This window comes from Lipotes vexillifer, unplaced genomic scaffold (genome assembly GCF_000442215.2).
Source record: "Lipotes vexillifer unplaced genomic scaffold, Lipotes_vexillifer_v1.1 scaffold1396, whole genome shotgun sequence".
Lineage (NCBI taxonomy): Eukaryota > Metazoa > Chordata > Mammalia > Artiodactyla > Lipotidae > Lipotes > Lipotes vexillifer.
This window is the reverse complement of record NW_006777671.1, coordinates 591,832-616,256: the sequence shown is the minus strand read 5'-3', so window position 1 is coordinate 616,256 and position 24,425 is coordinate 591,832. Positions and strand designations below refer to the sequence as shown.

Genomic DNA, 24,425 nt, shown 5'->3' with positions numbered 1-24,425 from the left:
ACACTACATTATAATCACTTGCTTCTTTCAATTACTTATGAAGAGGGATCGTGTTTGGTCATTATTGGTAAATTATTGATGTTCCATACATGTTTTCTGAAAGAAAAAATCATGTGGAGTATTGTTGATAAAATTCTTATAACTGACTCTTATCTGCATGATTCCCCAGGATATAGGTCAGTCCAGCCTCTGTCAAAAGTGCTTCTGTCGAATCCCCTTCCACAGTTTTAACCTATGGAGCAGCTGAGAGTGAATTCTCTGAGCTGTTGTCAGGTCCATGGGCAAATGTCTTAAGGGCAGACTTGGTATAGATGAAGGTGGAAGGGCAAGCTCCTGTTTCTACCTTCTGAGGAGGAGACGGGGGATGTGTTGGGGACCTTAAATCCTCAGAACAGAAGAAAGGATGATGGGTCAATGGTATAATTCCGCTGCTCATTTCTTCAGCAAAAATGTTGTGGGTGCCAACCACAGAGTAGACATGTTAGGGACTGGAGTATAAGGGTGAACAAGATGGACACGATCCCTGCCTTCAAGTGGCTCGCTGCTTCGTTGAGGAAGACGCACAAGAACAAAGAGATATGAGGGGCGATAGCTGTTGAAAGACAGGAAGTAGAGGCAACTAGCAGAGAATACAGAATGGGAGCTTATCCAGATTGGGAGGCCAGGGAAACCTTCTGGAAGAAATTGTTTAGCTGAGACTGAGAAAGCTTAGGGTTAGGTTAGCCAGGCAGAGTAGAGCAGGAGAATGTTCCAGAAAGAAGGAACGGCATGTTTGAAGAGCTGAGGGTGAAAGCGTGGTACTTTTCAGGACTTCTGTTGGAGGGAGCTGGAGGGCACAGTGTATGGGAGTCTGAGGGGCACAGACAGGTGACAGCACGGGGCTAAGGGAAGAAGAAAGCTGGGAATAGAAACCAATCCATCTGGAGGGCTTGGCAGGAGCCAGGTCACACAAAGCCATGGAAGGAGCTGGATTTCATTATGAGAAAATGAAGATCACTTAAGGGGCTTAGGCAGGTGACAGACATGGTTAAATTCCTGTTTTAGAATGCTCACTCCACTGGCAGGTTGGCAAGATGGCAAGGACTCAGGCCAGTCAGCAAGCACTTGATGCGACAGGGGCAATGTTTTTCCCATGGGTGTGCCCATTCAGACTTCATTCACCTGTGCCAGAGGCTTGCGGGACACAGAGACGGGGCTGCCAGCTCATCAGGCTCTCCCCAACATGCATCCTTTTCCAGGAAAAGTGTCTTCACCCTTGTTGCCAATAACAACTCCAGGGGCTAAATGTCCTTGGCACCCCTTTCCAGGCCTGCCATAAAACGGGTCTCAAAGGAGTTCAGGGAAAAGAGGTGAGTTCAAAATTGCTCTGTAGAGAAAGGGTAAAAGAAGAGAGGGGATAGCCAAGGGGAGGGGGTACTGGACAAAGACCCAGAGACATAAAGTTGAGATGTGAGCCAAAGACAAGAACATGAGGTCCACACGCTCTTGTGTTCACCCACACAGGCGTGTGGGCTACAAGACATAGGGCCAGAACAAGCTCCCTGTTTATGAAGTTCATGTTTCCTAAAGGTGGAGCTGAACCTAAGCTCCTGTGAAAAGCAAACTGGAAAATGCCAGTGATTCAGGGTGGAGGGTGCAGGGAATTAGCAGCAGAAAGAAAGGGAAACAGGTCAACCACCCCATTCTTTCATCCTCAAGAAACTTGATTTTGCAGGATGCACAGGCCTGTAGTCACTGGCCTCCCTTTATTCTGCTCTACTCCATTTACTGCTTGGAGAATAAGGTGCCACTTTATTGTTCAGATTCATTGCATAAAATGCAAATATTCATCCAGAGTTCTCTAATTAGCATCCGGAGAGCTGCCTGGGCTCTGCGTGTGTGTGTGTGTGTGTGTGTGTGTGTGTGTGTCTGTGTGTGTGTTTGTAAGTTGGGTCTTCCTTGCTTGCAACACAATATAAAAGAGTAAGATGATTCACTCACGTTACATAGCTCTGATGCTAGAAGTCTAAATATTTGTGTGGTCTTTTGTTTCAAACCTAGAACTTCTTATGGTAAACACCTTCTGAATCTCAAGTCTCTGTGCCTGACTTTAATTAACCATTGATATGAACACTTACTGATTAGTATACTGGCTAAATGGGTTTTTGCTTCCTTTTGATTTCACAAAAAGACCCCACCACCCCCCTCCACCGAACTGATACCAACTGACATCTGATTAGAAAAGGCAAAACTAATTGGAATGGGTGCAAAGGGGATTATTTGAGTCACTTACATTAATGCACATTACAGTTAAATATCTGTCATATTTTCCATTAACCCTCTTGCATTTCCCTCTCCAGGATCAAATCTATTTCTTAACCTCATACCCCTCTTTTCCCTAGTTAGAAACTTGGTATTCAACAGGCTAAATTACCCACTAATGCTTTAAATGCACAGCTCTTGTGGACGGATGCAAGGCATGGACAAAGACCTTGGAATGAGAGGAATGAGAATAACAGAAGCCATTCCCCTAACTGTGGATTTAAACCCTAAGGATTATGATTCCAAGGCTAACATGTTCTTCTTGCTATTGTGTTTACTTCTGTATTGAGGGACACAGGAATTAATTGTTGCTTCACACCAATTCAGTCTATTGTGAATTGAGCTATTGCATACTAGGAAGATAAAATGAAATAGAAATGAAAGTGGAATATCTAGCAAATAGAGTTCTATTCTATAAAAGGTTAAAGTAACATGTTCAAAGTTGAACTTGAAAACTTAGGGGAAAAGCCCAGATGATTTGGGCTCAGTTACTACAAAAAGTGGATTGAAGCAAAGGACAATGTAGCATGCATACCCAATGGGAATCCAATAGTATTAGGGACAGATGTCTCCTTCTAATCAAAAGCTCATTGAGGAGAGGAACCATGACTTCCTGATCTTTTGATGGATGCAAGGAGGGTTCTTTGGATCACTTAATCTTTTAGTCTTCAATTCCTGGCACATTGTAAGTGCTCAATAAATTCTCATCATATGAATGAATGAATGCAAAAATTATGGTCTTACCCTATTGTGAACCTCTAACAGTGACCATAAACAGGTTCTAAAATCTTGATGGATGATGTTAAAGAAAAAGAGAGTGAATGAATTTTCTTTATCACTTAAAAAAATATAACAAAGACTTTGGATTTTTTGCTTTAAAAACTAAATCACATATCCACTCCCTTGGGTTTTTTCCATTTTTATCATGGATCAGAGGTACCAGGAAGCCCAGCAGCAAATCAGCCTAGCAACAGAAGCAAGAATAAGTCTGCAATATGATGAAAATAGCTCAATTTGAAAACATTCTGATTATTTATAATCTAAAAAAAGTTTAAAAAAAAATTATTTTTCCCTTACTACATCACACCTTCATCTTTGTTCTCAGTTGTAGTATCAGTATCTAGAACTAAACAAATAGAGCAAGCACTCAACAAATATTTTTTCCGTGAATGAATACAAGCTATTGCTAGAGTGAAGAATGGATCAGTTCTCAGATTAGCCTGGAATCTTTAGTTCCCGGCTCCAAGTTGGGCAGACTAGGAGACTAGAGATCTGTGGATTGAGATAAGGCAACTGCATCAGAACTGGCTTAAATTTTGCCTAAGGTAGAAAAAACCTGGGAATGTGGACAACAGTGAAATTTCAAACAGATATCACAAAAAAGGCTCTGTTAGCACAACCCAGACCACCTGTACCTATTTCCTTAACCTAGGCAGCATAGTAGTTATTAGCACTGGGCCAGTGCTGACTGCAACTCTGAGCAAGTTATTTAACCCCTCTAAGCCTCGGTGTCCTCATCTATTAAAAAAGTGTGGATAATATCTACCATTTGGGTTATTTATATATGGCACAGTGTTGGTATTCATGTTAAAATGAACAAACCAAAGAACACTAACAAGACACAAGCAAAATCCCTGCTGCTAATTTTGCCAGTCAAGAGTCTTCAGTACAAGATGACATGATACTATACACAGAAAACCCTAAAGATGCTACCAGAAAACTATTAGAGCTAATCAATGAATTTGGTAAAGTAGCAGGATACAACATTAATGTACAGAAATCTCTTGCATTCCTATACACTAACGATGAAAAATCTGAAAGAGAAATTAAGGAAACAATCCCCTTTACCACTGCAACAGAAAGAATAAAATACCTAGGAATAAACCTACCTAGGGAGAAAAAAGACCTGTATGCAGAGAACTATAAGACACTGAGGAAAGAAATTAAAGATGATACAAACAGATGGAGAGATATATCATGTTCTTAGATTGGAAGAAGCAACATTGTGAAAATGACTATACTACCCAAAGCAATCTACAGATTTAATGCAACCCCTATCAAACTACCAATGGCATTTTTCACAGAACTAGAACAAAAAGTTTTACAATTTGTATGGAAACATAAAAGACTCCGAATAGGCAAAGCAATCTTGAGAAAGAAAAACGGAGCTGGAGGAATCAGGCTCCCAGAATTCAGACTATACTACAAAGCTACAGTAATCAAGACAGTATGGTACTGGCACAAAAACACAAATATAGATCAATGGAACAGGATAGAAAGCCCAGAGATAACCCCACACATATATGGTCACCTTGTATTTGACAAAGGAGGCAAGAATATACAATGGAGAAAAGAGAGTCTCTTCACAAAGTGGTACTGGGAAAACTGGACAGCTACATGTAAAGGAATGAAATTAGAACACTCCCTAACACCATACACAAAAATAAACTCAAAATGGATTAAACACCTAAATGTAAGGCCAGACACTATCTATCAAACTCTTAGAGGAAAACATAGGCAGAATACTCTTTCACATAAATCACAGCAAGATCCTTTCTGACCCACCTCGTAGAGAAATGGAAATAAAAACAAAAATAAACAAATGGGGCCTAATGAAACTTCAAACCTTTTGCACAGCAAAGGAAACCCTAAAGAAGACTAAAAGACAACCCTCAGAATGCGAGAAAATATTTGCAAATGAAGCAACTGACAAAGGATTAATCTCCAAAATATACAAGTAGCTCATGCAGCTCAATATCCAAAAAACAAACAACCCAATCCAAAAATAGGCAGAAGACCTAAATAGACATTTCCCCAAAGAACATATACAGATTGCCAACAAACACATGAATGGATGCTCAGCATCATTAATCATTAGAGAAATGCAAATCAAAACCACAATGGGGTATCACTTCACACTGGTCAGAATGGCCATCATCAAAAAATCTACAAACAATAAATGCTGGAGAGGGTGTGGAGAAAAGGGAACCCTCTTGCACTGTTGGTGGAAATGTAAGTTGATACAGACACTGTGGAGAACAGTATGGAGGTTCCTTAAAAAACTAAAAATAGAATTACCATATGACCCAGGAGTCCCACTACTGGGCATATACCCTGAGAAAACCATAATTCAAAAAGAGTCATGTACCAAAATGCTCATTGCAGCTCTATTTACAATAGCCCAGAGACGGAAACAACCTAAGTACCCATCATTGGATGAATGGATAAAGAAGATGTGGCACATATATACAATGGAATATTACTCAGCCATAAAAAGAAATGAAATTGAGCTATTTGTAATGAGGTGGATAGACCTTGAGTCTGTCATACAGAGTGAAGTAAGTCAGAAAGAGAAAGACAAATACCGTATGCTAACACCTATATATGGAATTTAAGAAAAATAAAATGTCATGAAGAACCTAGGGGTAAGACAGGAATAAAGACACAGACCTGCTAGAGAACGGACTTGAGGATATGGGGGGGGCGGGAAGGGTGAGCTGTGACAAAACGAGAGAGAAGCATGGACATATATACACTACCAAACGTAAGGTAGATAGCTAGTGGGAAGCAGCCGCATAGCACAGGGATATCAGCTCGGTGCTTTGTGACCGCCTGGAGGGGTGGGATAGGGAGGGTGGGAAGGAGGGAGACGCAAGAGGGAAGAGATATGGGAACATATGTATATGTATAACTGATTCACTGTGTTATAAAGCAGAAACTAACACACCATTGTAAAGCAATTGTACCCCAATAAAGATGTTAAAAAAAAAAAAAGAGTCATGTACCACAACGTTCATTGCAGCCCTATTTACAATAGCCAGGACATGGAAGCAACCTAAGTATCCATGGACAGATGAATGGATAAAGAAGATGTGGCACATATATACAGTGGAATATTAGCCATAAGAAGAAATGATATTGAGTTATTTGTAGTGACGTGGAAGGATCTGGAGTCTCTCATACAGAGTGAAGTAAGTCAGAAAGAGAAAAATAAATACTGTGTGCTAACACATATATATATGGAATCTAAAAAAAAATTAAAATGGTTCTCATGAATCTAGGTGCAGTACAGGAATAAAGATGCAGACCTAGAGAATGGACTTTAGGACACGATGAGGGGGATGGGTAAGCTGGGACGAAGTGAAAGAGTAGCACTGACATATATACACTACCAAAGGTAAAACAGATAGCTAGTGGGAAGCAGCTGCACAGCACAGGGAGATCAGCTCGGTGCTTTGTGACCACCTAAAGGGGTGGGATAGGGAGGGTGGGAAGGAGGTGCAAGAGGGAGGCGATATGGGGATATACGTATGCATATGGCTGATTCACTTTGTTATACAGCAGAAACTAACACAACATTGTAAAGCAATTATACTCCAATAAAGATGTTAAAAAAAAAAAAGAGTCTTCAGTACATTTTTTGGTGATGGTCATGGAGGGGGTGTGGAGAAAAGGGAACCCTCTTGCACTGTTGGTGGGAATGTAAATTGGTGCAGCCACTATGGAACATTTAAGGAACATTTCAGGTTCCTTAAAAACCTGAAAATTGGGCTACCATATGATCCAGCAATCCCACTCCTGGGCCTATATCCAGAGAAAAGCATAATTCCAAAAGATACATGCACCCCAATGTTCACTGCAGCACTATTTACAACAGCCAGGACATGGAAGCAACCTAAGTGTCCATCAATAGAGGGAATGGATAAAGAAGATGTGGCACATATATATACAATGGAATATTACTCAGCCATAAAAAAGAATGAAATAGTGCCATTGTAGGAACATGGATCGACCTAGAGATTGTTATACTGAGTGAAGTAAGTCAGACGGAGGAGGACAAGTATCATATGATATCACTTATATGCGGAATCTAAAAAAAGGGTTCAAATGAACTTATATACAAAACAGAAATAGGGTTACAGATGTAGAAAACAAACTGGTTTTCTAAATGGTTACCAGGGTGTAAGGCAGGGGATGGATAAACTGAAAGATTGGGATTGACATATACACACTACTGTATATAAAATTGATAACTAATAAGGACCTACTCCATTGCACAGGGAACCCTAATCAATACTCTGTAATGGCCTATATGGGAAAAGAATCTAGAAGAGAGTGGATATATGTATATGTATAACTGATTTACTTTGTTGTACACCTGAAACTAACATAACATTGTAAATCAACTATACTCCAATAAAAAAAAAGTCTTCAGTATAAATTATATTAACGTGTGTCTGGAAATTCACTCTGGATCCTGGCCTTAGCACTAATTTCATGGAGTATTAAAAACAAATTTTTGTTTCTTTCGTAAACTTAAAAGATAAATGATGAAATATCAGAGATAAAATGAAAATATAAAAACAATGCTCCTGGCTTGCCATGAACAGCCCTCAGTATATCTGTATCAGAACTCTTCCCTTTTGCCAGCATAATCCGCCAAGGTAAGTCATAATGGAAATCACCAAATGGTCAAGGGTCATTTGTAATGACCACCTAGCATCTCCTGGGTCTCTATCCTAACTACACTCTAGATTTTAGGTCACTTACGAAATCATGGGTTTGTTACCATCTTTTAGATTCACTCCTCAGTTCTGAGTATACTGACTGATTTTGTTTCCTAGCTTTTTTAGGATTTTGGCTGGGTTCTGTCTTTGGCCGTTCATGCTCCTGACTTCCTCTCACCTGATTCTGCCCCTCAAACCAAACCCTGACACTAGCCTAATTGGCTGACCCTTTAGCCAACCCCCAGCCCCCAGCAAAGGGGTGGTTTGGATGTTATATTGTTGCAGAACTCTGAATTCATAATTATTTTCCTATTAGAAAAGGCACTCCCAGTTGAATGAAGGTTCTATCTCTTCTCTGGCACTTTCTCTGGGCAATTATAAGGATTTAGAAGTTTTGTCAGTATATGACAGCTACAGTGAGTCCTCATTCCTCCACCCTCGGCTAGACCAACTGGGAAACAATCTTCTGAATGTTCATCTTTAAGGTTAGCTATACACAAGATTAACTTAAAGACGAAGGGACGAGAACATTGCTTGATTTATGCCAAGGGTTGATATATAGTGCACTGAAGGATAAACTTGGCTAGGTAGAGAGAGTGGGGTGAGGTTCCTAATATACGATTGAGGAGCTTGGCTTTAAACTAAAAAGGAAATGTACAAATTTATGTTTTGGTCATAACAAACTATCCATTCACTGGCTGCCTTCCCTCTCAGAATTTTTAGAGATGGGAGAATTCTAAACCAAATATAGAATCCACTTGAGTTTCATGGCTCTAATGTTACAAAAAAAAAATTCACACTTTTAAGTGTCTGATTATACAGCTTTGAAAAAGACCATTTTCTAGTGCAAGAGGTTAGGGCTTTGGATTGAACTCTCATGAGCCCTGGTCAACCAATAATTCTTTCACACCTTAAAACAAGTATTCAGTGACTTGAAGATAAATCAGAACTGCATGCATTACATCCCTCTCCTGCCCTCTCCCATAACCTTCCAATCGGAAAAAGACGAAAATTATAGCCAGGAGGTATTTCCATTTGCCAAGCCCCAAATACTAGCAAGACAGAGTTGCTAAAGACATTTTGTGAAACACCAAATACCATTTGTTCTTGCAGTCTCCAGAGAAGGGATTATTTAAAACTACTCCAGGCACAGAACAATAAAGATGTCTCCAACAATTCGATTATGCTCCATCTATCTCTCGGGCGCCATTCACATCTAGGAGAGCAGAGGTGGGCAGGTACCCAATAAAGGGAGAGGAACATATGAATTCCCCCAATTTCAGTCCCTGCCTGAGCATGCAGCCCTATCTGGGTTCAGAGTTCTGAAAGGTGAAGAGAAGGCCATCTTTGCACAGTCTACTTGGTAAATTCTAAACAACCGATCAACAAATTCAATCTATCATTTTGTAGCAGAGAACCAAGATTTTCACCATTCCCAAGGCTAGACTGTCCCAATTAACATATCCCACTAGTTAATCTTGCTGTGTTTGACATAAAGTGAGTATGACACGCAGAAAAAAAATTCGTGACTACTGTTTTCGTTCAGGATGCTTTAGTTGATAAACTTAAGAATTGCTTAATTTCCTTCCCTCCTATGGCTTTGGTCATGAGTATCAGTGATTTGGCTAATCTGAGATGAGAACACAGATTTGTACTGTCTACTATGAATGGCAGAGTTAAAACTACTCTCTCTGAGTTTAGAATACTTAGCAATATACCGGATGAGACAACAAAAATGGAAGAACCTAGAAATAGGTACATGCAAATGAAAATTACTTCTCAAAATTATCAACTTGGGAAGCAACTCATTTACTTTCTTTATTGCCTTCAGGGAAAGTTCACAAACCAAACTTGAAATGCAGTTCTATCCCATCATAGTTATTCTTTGTTTTTTTGACCCAAAGCAGCATTACTCTGCTTGACTGTTTTCAAAAATAACCCCAACAAGATGAATATTACTGCATTGATAACAATCCACTCAATGTGCTAAAAGCTCTGAAGACAATCCCTAGAGAAAAACTCTGCAACTGTATTGAACAATAGCACCATTATTAGAATGCATCCAACCCCTTCAAAGGTGAATGCTTTCAAGAGGGTAACACTTATTTGACTACAAAGCTCTGATACACTTGCTCACAACTCAGACACAGAACACTTCAGAGTCATACTTCATGGAACTGTTGAGCCGGAATTGACAATATAGTTCAATTGACAAGGTTGGGATAAGGCTTTGATTGAGTAGCCATTGCCTGCCTGTATAGAAGAGGCCTTTAGCTGGACATGTCACCACGATTTCTACCACTTTTTGAGGGCCTTCTTGAAAAGATGAAAATTGTCTTGGCATCATAAGTGTCATACACACTGGGAAAAGTAAAAAAAATATCTAAGGCACTGGAAGATGTTTGTGGATTTGGTCATTAGCACCCACTGGTGTGCTTGGGTCCTGGAAGCTGGCATGGGGACTAAGGGGTCAGAAGTATGGTGGCCAGTTGTTGATATGAGCAACAGAGGCGGAAACAAGACAGAGGATGTTGGAGGTGGCAGGAAGGCTCCCAAAGAAGGGCTGATGGGGTACCAAAGAGCTATGTTTCCTATTGTAAATTGCTTATTTTGGTTAAGCTTCATAATACTCTCAGGAAGGTCAAGCGTCACACAGATTTTTTTTATTCTTTTCTTTAACAGCTCTGAAGGTGATTAGAGATTTGAGACTTTCTCTAACCTCCCAAAACTTTACTATGTAGATTATGTAAATATGGCTCGATATTATAAGAAATATTTCTTTTGAGAATTTCACAATGATCTACAAATGGCCATTCATTTCCCAGCAAATCCTTCTTGCGAGCGGTATAGCCTCAAGTCTGAAAGTACAACCTTCAAAGGAGACCATCAGAATCCTGGCTCTGCTACTTATTATCTGTGTAATTTTGGAAAAGTCATTTAACTTCTCTGTGCCTCATTTGCCTCACCTATAAAATGAGAATAATGGTAAGTAGTTTATATGGGTAAAATGAGATACCACAATCAAGGGGGGAAGAGGTCATGCCAGTTACAGAGTAAATACTCAATAAATGCTAACTTCTACTAATATCTCATTATTTATGGTCATTTTTATGGTCAGAAGTCTGGGCCCAGGAAGGGTAAATCGCTACCCACTCACCATATTGCTGGACAGAATTAAAGATAGTTCTCTTTTATTCCTCTAGTACTGTTTATGAAAAAAATTTGAGACTTACTCCAACGGACTTCCTACATAAAAGTAATGCATGTTGAAAAATATTCTGATATCATGTATGGCCCTTTCCATGATAATCACAATAATAGCCAACTTTATTCTAGACCCCCGCCTGAGAGATACATCACTTACTCTCCAAAAATCCTAGGATGTACATTATCATCCTCATTTACAGGTGAGGAAACTGAGGCTTAGAGAGGCTCACTAATTTGCTGGAGGTCACACAGCTAGAATGTCAGAGTTAGAATTTAAACCCAGATTCACCCACAGCAAAGTGGCTACACAGAATATTAGAAAGTAGTTCCACAATACTGTTTGCTTTTAAACGATCCCCAAATTACCCATGCTAAAAATGGAACTTTGTAATATACACATGACTCTACCCCAAGTCCATTCTTCATAATCTACGATTTAGAAAAACACACTTCGTAAGTGGTTAAGAGCCGAAAGTTTACTTGGGACACAGCTCTTGAATCCTAGTTGAGTCTAGTTTTCTCCTGGCATATATCTAAGGCAAAGGTTAGCTTGGCCACAGTCTGTGGTGCTGGTGGCATTCTTTTCTGGGCAGTAGCCTTACAAACTACTCTAGGAATGTGATTGGAACCAGGCTCTGTGCCGTCATACTGTCCTGACACATTGTTTTGACAGGTAACGTGCTGTCTTTGTGCTTGGACGCTAACGCAGATCTGTCAAGTTACATGCACAAAGCAACATTCAGCCTTCCTGCCTGCCTTCCCTCACTTATTCCAGGAAGAATTTTTCTTTTCAAGTTCCCTGGGGATCGGCACTGATTCACCAGTGTGTGCTCTGGAGACACAGGGCTATCTCTTCATATGATTCCTGTTTGGGGCAGAATAAAACCTCTGCTTTATGTTAACCACAGGATATAAGGTAACCACAGATTTTTTTCTGTTGGTAGTCATGACAATTTCATGCTTTAACACTTAATTCACACATTACCTTCTCCGGCAGCCTTTCCTGATTTCCCCTTGCTTAGTAAATACCCAAGCTTTGTGCTCCATGTCATTATCCTTTCCACTCAGTATTAAAATGATAGTTTTTAAAGCCTGTCGACCTCTCCAGACTGTACTTGCAGACAGAGAACATGTCTTATTTAAGGTGGATACTCACCCGTCATGCACCAGCATGGAATCACAGCAGGATCCATTATGATGGGTTGGGCGTTTAGACATTTCAGTTGGTTGGTGTGGGTGGAGACTTGTCATTAAACACTCTTAAGATCATGTCTGGCCTTATTTCAATACTCAGCACAATCACAACATCATGCATGCGGTAGGTACTCAGGGCATGCATGCCGACTTAATGACAGATTTATTGACTGAACAACTAAACCAGGCATGGGCATATCAGAATGTAACTGACAACCGGACTTGTCACTAAAGGCATGGATTCTAAGTCAACATTCTTAATAAGCAAGAGCCTTTGATCACAACAGACCCCAATGACAGTGATGCTCTACAAGGAAGATGCTCTTGCCTCCAGATGCCTCAAGTGAACCTTCACGAGGTCTTCAGAGGCATCTGTCAGCACCATTGCTGTCTTTGTGGTCTTGATTCTGTCCCAGTGCAAACATAATGGTAACCAAAGCAACAGGACCAAGCTGAATGGTGTCTGGGTACTCTGCGTTGGGAGGAGCACAGCCCTTACCTGTCTGTGTTGTTGGGAGACTTGGTACCCCAGTCCTGTGATGGGCTGATTCTGCATCTTCTGCAGCAGGATCTTTTGCTGAAGTGGTAACGGTGACCTCAGCAAAGGCTGGCTCGAGAGAGGTTGGGTGGGCTGAGCTGCTGGTTGCTGCTGTGGCTGCTGCTGTGGCTGTGGCTGCGGCTGCGGCTGCGGCTGCGGCGGCTGCTGCTGCTGCTGTTGCTGCTGCTGCTGCTGCTGCTGAGCTGAAATCGAGCTCTGCTGCGGCTGCGGCTGCGGCTGGGTATAATGCAGGAGAGGAGGCTTGCTCTGGGGAGGCAAAACGGAAGGCATCTGCTGGTTGGCTTGATCTGAGTTAAAATGAAACAAAGGCTTGGTGCTGCCATGCCGGGGCTCCATGGCTGTGTGGGGGTTGTTCATAAAACTCCGACTAAGATCCTGAGGCTTCTGCTGCAGGAGCACGTCCAGAGGCCCTCCCTGGGCCGAGGGGCTGGCCTTGTACATGTAGTTCGCCATGACCTTGGACTGGCTGCCACCGCCCACGACCCCCGGCATGGGGGAGCTCTGGGGACTGAATGGCTGCTGGCCAAAAGAGGGGCTGGGGATTTTCTCCTGCCCAAATGGACCCGGGGAGGGCCCCGCTGAAGAGGGCAAGCCTGGCCAGCTGGTCGGCTGGTGCTGCTGCATCCGGACGTGCTGCTGACGATTAGCGGCGATCTGTTTGAGCTGCTGGGCGTGGGATACTTCCTGCCAGCTCGGCAGGGCCCGGCTTGCTCCTGAGGCCGTCTGGGGCTGAGCCTGGCTCTGAGGGACTGAAGGGATCGGGGAGGAAGCAGAGAGGGCCGAGGTGGCCATGGAGAACGCAGGGCCGGCGGATGAAGGCCTCAACTGAGGAGAGCCCGAGGGGCCCTGGGTCAGGCCGGGTGAGTATTCACTTTTGATCACTGTCTTCTCCATGGGCAAGGACGGCCGGGGAGTGCTCCTCTGGCTTTGCTGACCCAAGTCGATGTTAAACGGGTCGTCCTGCTTTATGGTGGCGTTGATCATGTTCTCAAGCTCAAGGTCACTCATGGGAGGCACAGATATATTGGTCAGTTCATTGAACAGTTCCTGCAGCTCGGGATCCATCAGCTGCTCTCCGGGGTCATCTCCGTACCTGTTAGAAAAAATATTCTCCTGGGTCACTTGACCATCCACGTGCTTGCTGCAAGAGAGAGTCTCTCCCGGTTCCTTCTTCACTTCCTTTAAGCCCATGTTGAACATACCATTTCCAGGAGAATGTGTATGGGCTGGCAGCGTGGCAGTCTTTCTCAGGGGTGCTTGGCTCATGGGCAAGGTCCCTGACATCATATGACTTTGTCCATTATTTACTTGGAGGCCCCCTTGTCCTGCAGTGAGGTTTTCCCCAACACGGATTCTTTTGATATCAAGGAATGAGTTGTCGACAAAGCCATTAGGCCTCTTGCTGTTGGCAGGGGACAGGTTAACTATCTGTTTTCTTTTCAAGGAACCCTGGAGCTGAAAGACAGAGGGGGAATAAGAAAACAAAACATGAGATATTTTTCAAGATATGCGTTTAGTCGAAAGAGATAGAATATTTGAATGTTTTTTCCATTTACACATAGGAGGAGGCACAAATGAAGCCCAGTTTGGAATACAATGAAACTTACAGTAGCACAAACAGAGCAAAATGTTTCTGGAGGAGCAGGTCAGTGAGGGGTGACAGGTCATAGAGGTTCCCATGATTGGTACGTTGGCCAATGGATGAAGAATCCTTCACATGTCATGGGGAGTTATTGATAATGCTTACGATTAATCACCAAAGTGGTGTTGTTTTCTGGAACAGGCCAAACTATTCCACATGCATGCACACATAACCCACACGGCCACAGGCCACTGGACTGAACACAATTTTGACCAAGATGGGAAACACTGTAAAGTCTAAAGCTTGGACCCAATTTCCAGTTTCTTTTTCACAGATTCAACCCCATCATCACTCTTATCCTCTAAGTAAGTAATCAGAATAGTTGTCGTGTCGAAGGAGGTAGTCTCTCTGTTGTTTAACTATTTTTCTTCCTATGATTCTGCAGCTTTGCATTTAAGACCCTGTAGCAATACTGGGTGGGTGCGCAGAAGCTATGAGGTCATCATTTATCAAATGAGACACTCTAAGCACAGATTTTCCAGGGGATTCATTTTTTATCTGGCCTGTCTCGAAATCTCTTAGCCAAAACCAAGGTGTAGAGAGGCAGTACCGCATAGTGGTTAAGAACTCAGGCTCTGGAACCGGCTAAGCGGAGCTCAAATTCCAATCTGTCACTGAGTGCTAAGTGATCCTGGCTCTGGACTTATCTGAGCCTCAATTTCCTTACCTGGAAAATGGGGACGACAGCACTTAACTCATAGGAAGACATGAGACATGTAAACATTTAGCACAGGGCTTACTGAAGTAAGAACTCAATAAAGTTTAGTTTATAAAAAAATATGGCTTACTACCTTCTGAAAGAGGAGCATCTCTCTAAACAGCAACAGTAACAACAAAATATTAAAGTACTTCAATCACTCACTCAGTGATAAGACTGTATTCTGTTAACTACAGACATTATATAGAGAGATTTAAGGACCATACAGTCACACCACTAAATTAATAAGAAGCATAAAACATGCACCATTGATCTTGAGATCCTTGTTGCTTTGCCTCTAAAGTGAGAGGCTATATCTAGCAAAGGGTGGCTTTCCCAGTGCAGCTGACCCACTTCAATTATTTAATGTTCGCTCAAGATAATTGCAAATTACTGAGGCAGAAGGACACTTCCCAGATATAAAATTCTATCACTTCTCCTGTCCTCCCTTTTCTCTTACCATCACTCCCCCACCCTCCTGAAGATTTCTAGGTAACCTAATTAGAAAATTAAATTAACGTAACTGAGCACCTATTATATGCCAAGTGCTTTAAATATGGTTATTTTATTTTCCTTAGTCTTTACAACAACTCCATTAGATATGCGTTATTTTATAGATAAGGAAACCAAGGCTCAGGGAGGCTAAATAACTTGCCCACTATAAGTGGTAGACCTGGGCTTTAACTCAAGGTCTGCATAGTTCTAAAGTCTGTGTCACTTCTACTATATGATGCTGGAGTCACCTTGTTCAGGGCTAGGGTCTGCCTTGCACGAAGAGGGAGGGGGTAGTGAGCACAGAGATATCCTGGATCTCTCGTCACATGATGAGGAATCAGGGAATGGCGGGGATGCAATCTAGAGCTGAGTGTGAATGGTATGTTTCTTGTCATGTAGTTCCTCAATACCTGTTTCAGTAATCCATTACCTGTGGGTTTGCCCCTTCACAAGTGTGTATAGTTATGGTCGATGTACCATGCTGGTATAACCAATGTTTACCTTTTACCACTGCTAATGGGCAATCAGAAAAAGGAAACTGACCCAAGCTGGGCCAATCATTCCTTCCATGAGAATTCTGAAATCGGAGAAAGTGAGACCAGGCTCTCTTTGGGTAGCTGCACAGTCATTTATAAAACTTGTGAAGTGTTGTTCCATTAAGCCAACCACAGCCATAGAGGAAATAAGTCTGTGGAAAGAGAGGGAATGATGCAGAGAGGAAGGACACAAATTTTGATAGCATTTGAGGGCCTGATTTCAATCTTAGACCAGCTCTGCCTCTCTCGTTGTTTTCCTTGATACACTATGGAATCTTTACAATAAAGTCTCCTTGTTGCTTAAGCTAATGTGAGTTGAGCTTCTGTTACTTTCAACCAAGAGCCCTAACTAAATCCCATGAGATTTAACATTTGGTGATGAGCAGTTTGCAGCAAGGGGTAGGGTACCCTTTGTACCTGGCTGTGAAGCTTTTGTTCCCCTCATCTTTGCTGTCTCTCCATGTTTCCCTGACTCCTAATCTTGTCTATTCACTGATATAGGCCAACATCATCACAGAACACTGTCAGCCATCACTGCATTTGGCACAAACTGAAAGTGGTCACCGTCTGTCCATAGGCGGTCAGGAAGAGCACAGACCAAAGAGGGTCAGCCGTGTTACCTTAAGAGAGGTCACGCTGATTTATTTCAGCATGTTACATTTTGAAGGTTTTTTCCACAACTGGTAAAGAAAAAACAAAGGAAAACATTCTTTTTCCAGGTTTGGGTTATTGCTTTTGATTTATTTTCCACTGCTTTGAAAAAACCTGTTCTGCCAGATTCTCTACTGCTCAGACCACTCCCTGGGCAGTTCAGTACATACTCTGGGAAGCAGCTCCAGGACTTTCTCTAAGCCACCAGGGTTGGAGATGGAGTAATAGAATTAGCGGTGGTGGTAGCAGTAGTAGCAGTAGTAGTAGTAATAATAGTAATAACAACAACAACAAAGTCATTTATTGAGGGCTTGGGTGCTAGCCATCGTGCTAAGCTTTTTGTATGGATAATCGCATCTAATTCTCACAGAACAACTCTAAGAATCCTCACAACAACAACTCTATAAGGTTGATACTATTTCTACCCTCTCCCCTCCCTTTTAGCGATGAGAAAATTGAGGTTGGGAGACTGAGGAACTCTTCAAGGTCACACAAACACTAAGCAATAAAGCCCGGCACCAAACCAAGGATTCCCACTGCTGAGCCTGTGCTGGGGAGTAAATGGTACCCCAGGCCCTGACAGAGATAAATAAATGGTGCCCACACGCAGGTATTGAGGAGGCTAGCCCTGATCTAGTCCTGATTCTGGCATTACTTGCTCTGCTATTTCAGGAAGTTATTTCTCTTCTATGGACCACAGTTCCCTCCTTTATAAATAGGATTATCTCTGAGAACACTTTCCTGCCTGAACCCAGAAAATAATAGACAATGAGGGAGTGAGAATTGTTTTTTAGGCATATGTATCATGGCGTAAAGTCACCACCAAGCATAGCTGGATGGATGACTTAAGGTGGGAAACAGCAGTCCTTCTCAGTGACATATGGAAGACATCCCCATGGTTAAAGAGATTCCATTAGGACTTCATCAGGCATGATATTTACCAAGAGAATTTTGGGGATAGTCTATGTCCTGCCTTGTAGAAGCTTCTAATCAAAGTTATGTCACCAAGTCCCAATGAATGCACAGAAGTAGAGGCACAATACAATCTCAGTGATTCTCAAAGTTCAATCTTTGCTCTGAAGTATTTTCTTTGCTGGACTAAAATGTCTCCACTGGATATATGGCTTTGAAGTGTGGTATAGAGTCTCAAAAATTTCTGTGACAAAATGGAAATACCGTATTCTAGAAGGAAAGAGAGAACACAGAGAGTCATATCATGAATACCTCAGTGAGAAATAGTTTATCAGAAAATTCAATGCTACCTTTACCAGGCCAGGAATCGTCCTAAGGGAATGAGACTCAGTCAGAGGAATGAAGACATGGGTTTACATCAAGAAAGATGGCAGCTGGTTTAGGGAAGTTGGGAGCTCCACAGTGTAGACCTTCCAGGTGGCTGGGGAAGACGGGAGGGGGGCAGGTAGAAGTATAAGGGCAGCATATACCCTGAAAGCCAGAGGGGACAAGCAATTTCCAGAAAGCAGTTAATAACATTGAAAGGGTAGAGGAAAGAAACTCCAGAACAAATCTCTCACCAGGGCTAACTTACCCATTAGGCTGGGTAGGCACAGTGACCAGGGTCTACAGTAGTCTTAGGGGCCCATGAAAATATAATTTAATTTAGTATGGAAGAAAAATTGAAATTTTAGTTTGAGGAAATGTTTTAATATATATATAGTAATATCTTGATGTCAACACAGTCATAAAATATAATTTTAAAAACTTTTATAAGGAAGAAGGGGCCCTCAAAAGCAAGAGGGCCCCCAAAGGCTCTCACCTCAGAACTCCTATGTATTGAATACTTAATTTAAGACAGGTGCTCTTAAAACAAAAGTGGTGTAGAGTCCCATTTAATCTTCTCACAGTTCTCTGAACATGTATCCTGATCTTCATTTTCACGTGAAGAAATTGCAGCTTCTGACTTTAAGATTGCATAGTGCATGATATGGAAGCAGGTTGGCAACCTGGGTCTGGTTCCAAAGGCCTCCTTCTGAATCACTTACTACACTGCTTGCTTTCCTTTGGCCTTCAATTTGCCACATGCCAACACTGTTCTCAACACAGGGGACACAGAGAGCCAAGATAGAAGGATAACAGAATGAAGACATATGGCATGCACAGGGCAAGGGTAAGGGCATTCAGGACTCATAGAGATGGATGGCAGGAGAGGATGGTGACATCATTGGTTGGAGGTTGATGGTGAAAGCTCAGGACATCACTCTCGAGGCTCCAACAGAAGAAAGGGAAGAGACAAAGGGTCACTTGGTCATTCAAAAAGATTTATTGAGCATGCAGAGAGGGTTCTGTCCAATGATCCCTGGCATGTGAGAGAAATGCAGATGGCTAAGCTCGTGGCAGCATGTAAAGGCTTCAAATGAGTGCTACATTTCAATATTTATACTTTTTCTAGATGGACTGAGAGGCACATTTTGTTTTGTACAATAAACCTGCTCCCCAAAATTATTATGCTTAATTTGTGAGATTATGCATACAATATCACCCTTTCACTAGCCATCCAAGAAAAGGGCTTCTTTTGGGAAGGATTTCAACACAGCAAGTCTCGTCTGGCTTGCATATGACACAGGAATCAGTGTATTTCCCTTCGCTGAGACCCAGCAGACTGTTTCCTTTTACTCTCATCCTTGTTCTGACTCTTCTCCTTGAACACCTCCGTGCTATTTGAGGCCTGCGGTCTTTACTGGGGGAAGGGGTAGGCCTGCTCAGGGCAGGGCCCAGACACAGTGGCCTGCCTGCCCCAAGGGCTGCGAATGGAGGTGCCGAGAAGCATATGGACAAGGAAAATCCAATACACAGTGGCATCAGGGCTGCAGTCCCCTGGTAAACTCTCCTTTTTCAACAGCTGTGCTTTACTCTTCCAAAGGACTAGAAACACAAACTTCCTGGAGGGATTTAAGAACGCCATTATTGCACAATCCTCTGGTTTCTGTTTCTTTCCCTGCCCCCTATCCCTTTCCACAAATAAATGCATTCTTTGTCTCCTGTGCTGCCCTAGAAACAGGGAATATGCCACACAAAGGTAACAATTCAGTCCATAGGTCACATTTTTTTTCCTCAAGAAGATTTCTGTCTTTCTCAAAAAGAAATCAACATGAGAACCAAATTTACCGCTGCTTGGATACTTAAGGGAATACCTTGGTCCCATCCTCTGTAAGCGTTCCTCAGGCCACTTTACTCATGGCTGATTAGAGATAGGGTTCAGAATAGGTAATATGAGAAAGAGATCAACTCCCCCAATAATTTATGACTCGATTTGATTCTTGAAGTAAAAATGTTTGGGATCCTGAAACAGCAAATTCCAGCTCATCACAGTACTTGAAGGTAAGAGTGATTCTTCCTTGGCTCTCCTGCCCCCAAACAAACTAGATGGGGTTATAAGGCTTTTGCTGAAGACATCAAAAAGCTCCTACTTTTTATTTAGCCCTTGTAGAGTTCAGAGCTTCTCCACAGTGCTTCCCTGTATTGCGAGGTATTGTTTTATGTCCATATAGTAATTAGATTTGCCCAGCTAGATTTTAAGGTCTTTGAGCTTGGGCACTGTGTCTTATACTTGACTGGCTCCTTTTAGTACTAACCACAGTGCTGGGCATATTACACATGTTCAAATAGTAGTTTGTTGGATGATCTCAGTACTTGAGAAGCTGGACCCTTCTAACAACTGAGCAGTAAAACAATGGTAAGAAGAAGGTTGTGGTAAATATCTTCATATCCAATTCACCAGCAGTTTAATGGTTCCACTAGAGCTTTGCTTGAGTGATCACTTTCTTCTGAACCCTGAAGTCAAGGAATGAGAAGCTCTGAGAACTGAAACAACGTTGTCATCCATGTAAACCAAACGTGAAGGTGTGTGTGAAGCTTTGTGATGGATTCCAGGTGGTGCTGAGCCTCCTGGGGTGCAATTCTAATCCCCACCTTGACTCAATGTCCCATGTAAATGATACTTCCTGTATAATTTTTAGGAACTTCCATTTGTATTCCTTCAGAATAAAGTGTGATTTATTATTTGATTTTATTATTTTTTTGGTGGAAGGTGTCAGGGAAGGCATGTTAGACCTATCTGGAAAATTTGTCCCATAACTTTGTTCCATAAGGTCTGGACTCTGAGAAATGTGACCACTTAAGTCAATAAAATAGCTATGTTTTTAATGAAACCAAAGACAAAGTTTTATATAGAAGCCAGAGCACTGTAAATTCAGGATCTTTGTAGAGAAAACAAGTCAACACACTGTCCTTCTAAAGACACTACATGCCAAAGAGTCCCACATTCAAAACTTCTTTAGTGCCTCTCTGCCCCCTTCTTATTGTTCATGGCTGCTGTAGAAGAGTAACCAGAAGAGATGGAAATTGCCTCAGAAACACACTCCTCATTGCAGGGCAGAGTGAGGACGTCTCATTACAGCATTTTCTCAGTTTGCACACTTCTAGCCCTTCCCCTTGGAGAATGTTCCAAGTTTATCATCAACTCACAAAACATTCACTGAGAGAAAAGAGATGAGAACCCATGCCACACTGTCTCAGAGTGGTAGACATCCCATTTTTATTTTTTTTTTATTGAAATGTAGTTGATTTACAATGTTGTGTTAGTTTCAGGTCTACAACAAAGGGATTCAGTTATACATACATATATATAGATTCTTTTTCAGATTCTTTTCCATTACAGGTTATTACAAGGTACTGAATATAGTTCCCTGTGCTATACAGTAGGTCCTTGTTGTTTATGTATTTTACATATAGTAGTGTATATCTGTTAATCCCAGACTCCCAATTTATCCCTCCCCTCTTCCCCTTTGGTAACCATGAGTTTGTTTTCTACATCTGTGAGTCTGTTTCTGCTTTGTAAATAAGTTCATTTGTATCATTTTTTTAGATTCCACATATAAGTACTATCATATATTTTACACATCCTGTTTTATCAAGATGAACGGGAGGCTGCGGGATCTCAAAGGAACATGGAATTGAGCTGCTAGTAAACCTGGGATGTGAATGCTACTTCCCTCCTCTTCACTGAGCTTGAACCAGTCACTGTCCTCCCTGTAGGATGGCGTTTTAGGGGGATTAGGAACCATGTAAGTAAAGCACCAGCAGCATTCCCAGCTCAGGGCAGCGCTCCATCACTGGTGGCTCTTTTTTCAGTAGAAGAGGCAGAACTTGAGTCTGAGCCTGTGTGAGGCTTCCTGCTGTCCTGACTGTTACATGCCAGCATGTGCTAGACAAAGGCAAACTGAAGACAACAAAACGAACCTTTCCTCATCTGTAAAATGGCATCTGTTTACTCATTCATTCAACAGATATTTATTTAGCACCAAGTATATATTCTGGGAGGCTGTCGATGTCTTAGGGTTGTTGTGAGGACCAAGTAGCTAGAGCACATAAAGAGCCTGCAAAATTTGGTCTTAGAACATAGTGCTCAATAAATGTGAGAATTGATAAAAACAAACAAAAAGGAGTGTACCAGTCTGTCTGGAAATAAAACGAAAAGGAACAGTGCAATGTGATGGCTGCTATGCCGAGGTGTGTATGGGATTAGCTGTGAAGGAGAGTGGCCTTTGTCTGGAAAGAGAGGAAAGGAATCCCTCTCCCTTCCAAGGAAATACACCCCCAAATATGCAAATGATACGATTGTTTTATGATATTCTGCTACACTGCTAGTGACAGTGTAACAAAACTTGTTGTCTAACAACAGGAGAATGTTGAAATTAAATTAGAAAATTCAAGGTAGAAGTACTTTGCCATATTGTCTACTAGCTTAAACAGTGTCATTCTAGATCCACTTAGTGGTAACCAGTGTGATTATCCTGATGACTATCTCCTTGGTCTTCCTGACTAGTTGCTACAATCATCATAAAGCAGGGGCTGGTTGGGGCCACCTTTCAGAGATGGACCCTCTGTGTTTAATAGAAAATGAACAGAATATTCTATAAAAGCTTGAAAAACCCAACCACTTTGTGCATGAAATACTTTAATCATGACTCACTTTTTGCCCAAAATATATCGAAGCAAATCCCCCAAAAATGCTATGTCTAAAATGTTGGCAATTCTCTGGAAATCTCTAAATGTCCTCCTCAGCAGAATGTACAATGTATTAAGTACCATTAATCAAGTGGCTTCTCTCTCCTCCTTAGCTGGAGGGCCCAGTCTGGAAGCTTTCATTCTAACGGGCCTAGCTCAAGGTCAGTGTATCTCCTCTGTGAGGCCTTGCGCTCCTACTTTCCCTCATGTTCTTTCTTCCTGCTTTAATGATTTTAGCACTTTCTGTCTAATATTGTCTTTGGTAATTGATTCAGGTCTGTGAGTTTTTCACTTCAGTGTGATTCCAAGGAGTCAGTGGAAGAGAGAGCATCTCATGTGTTCACACAACCTCAGTCCAGCACTAGCTCGCTGACTGGCGGATGATTTGACTTACTGGGCAGTCAGTGGTCTTGGAACGTTAGATGAATCAGTTTATGGGACGTCTATGATTCGCTGCCATTGGCCGTGAATCATACCACAGGGCTTCATAAACCATAGGGCTGATTCTTAGCAATTCTTTGTCCAGCTGCAGAGCTGCTGGGAACTGGGGCAGAGCTGAGAGATACTGGAGTGAAAGGAAGAGCACCGGTGTTCTAAGAGCTTGCTCTTCTTTCCTTATGCCTGTGGGAATTGGATTTATTCCAAAACGTTGGCCAATGTGAATATCAGGAAAACCCAGGTGGCAGAGAGAATGCCCTCACACCATCCCAGGATTGTTGCAATTCATTATTTTGGGGTTTGAACCCAGGTACTGAAGAGTCCCCACTTTTTTGTAAAATAATACCAGTATAAAACCCAGCCACTCCTAATTCCGTGGCAGCATTTCTCCCTCATCCTAAAGGGCTTATTTGACTTAAATAGGTACTAAGGGTTTCTATTCTTCCTAGCTTAATTCTCTCGGACCACATTCTTCCTTTTTCCTCACGCCCCCTCTGCTTCATGCACAGTGAGGTACCAAGTATTGTTCAACCCCATTCTGAGAATCTGACCCTACATTTTGCCTCTCCCCAACCCAATCTATTCCCCACACAGCCCCCGCCCATCCCAGTGTGTTCTCCTCATAGCAACAAAAGGGATGGTCCTCTCACACCTAAGCTCCAGCCATATTATTTTTTTTTAATTCCCCCAAACACAAAAGGTGATTTCAGCTTCACGTCTTCTGCTCTGTAACTCTCCACCTCCTCTACCTCTTCTCACTCTTATCGTAGGTAGCTCCTTCTTTTTCTTCAGTGTGACCCCAGCAGAGGTTTTCCATGACCACCTACCTAAAATATGCTCTCATGATTGTCTTCCAACTCAACCTCCTGATTGTTTCCTTTACAGTGTTTATTACAATTTCCTAATATTTGTATTCATTTGCTTCCAATTTTTAAGTCTGTCTCCCATGTAAGCCCTATCTATCTCCCAATAAGCCCTAGAGAGGGAGGCTTGAGCTGTGTCTATCTTGGTGACAACTGTAACTCATCTCTAGTGTAACTCAAGCAAATAGGCGGTCAAAAAGATTATTTAAAGCAAAATAAAATGTCTAGAAGGAAACACTTCAAGATTCTGAAGTACTTTCTGGTGGCAGGATGATGATTGTTTTTCCCACTTTGCTCATATGTCTGTGTTT

The 24,425-nt window shown here is 42.0% G+C and overlaps 1 protein-coding gene across 1 annotated transcript in view; it reads right to left on the bottom strand.

The window, feature by feature from the left end:
- Positions 1–24,425, bottom strand: part of MAML2 (mastermind like transcriptional coactivator 2) — a 363,852-nt gene that overhangs the window by 107,648 nt on the left and 231,779 nt on the right. Inside the window, exon 2 of the mRNA XM_007451252.1 lies at positions 12,709–14,223. Coding sequence (XP_007451314.1) covers positions 12,709–14,223 — 1,515 coding nt within the window. The remainder of the gene's footprint in view (positions 1–12,708; positions 14,224–24,425) is intronic.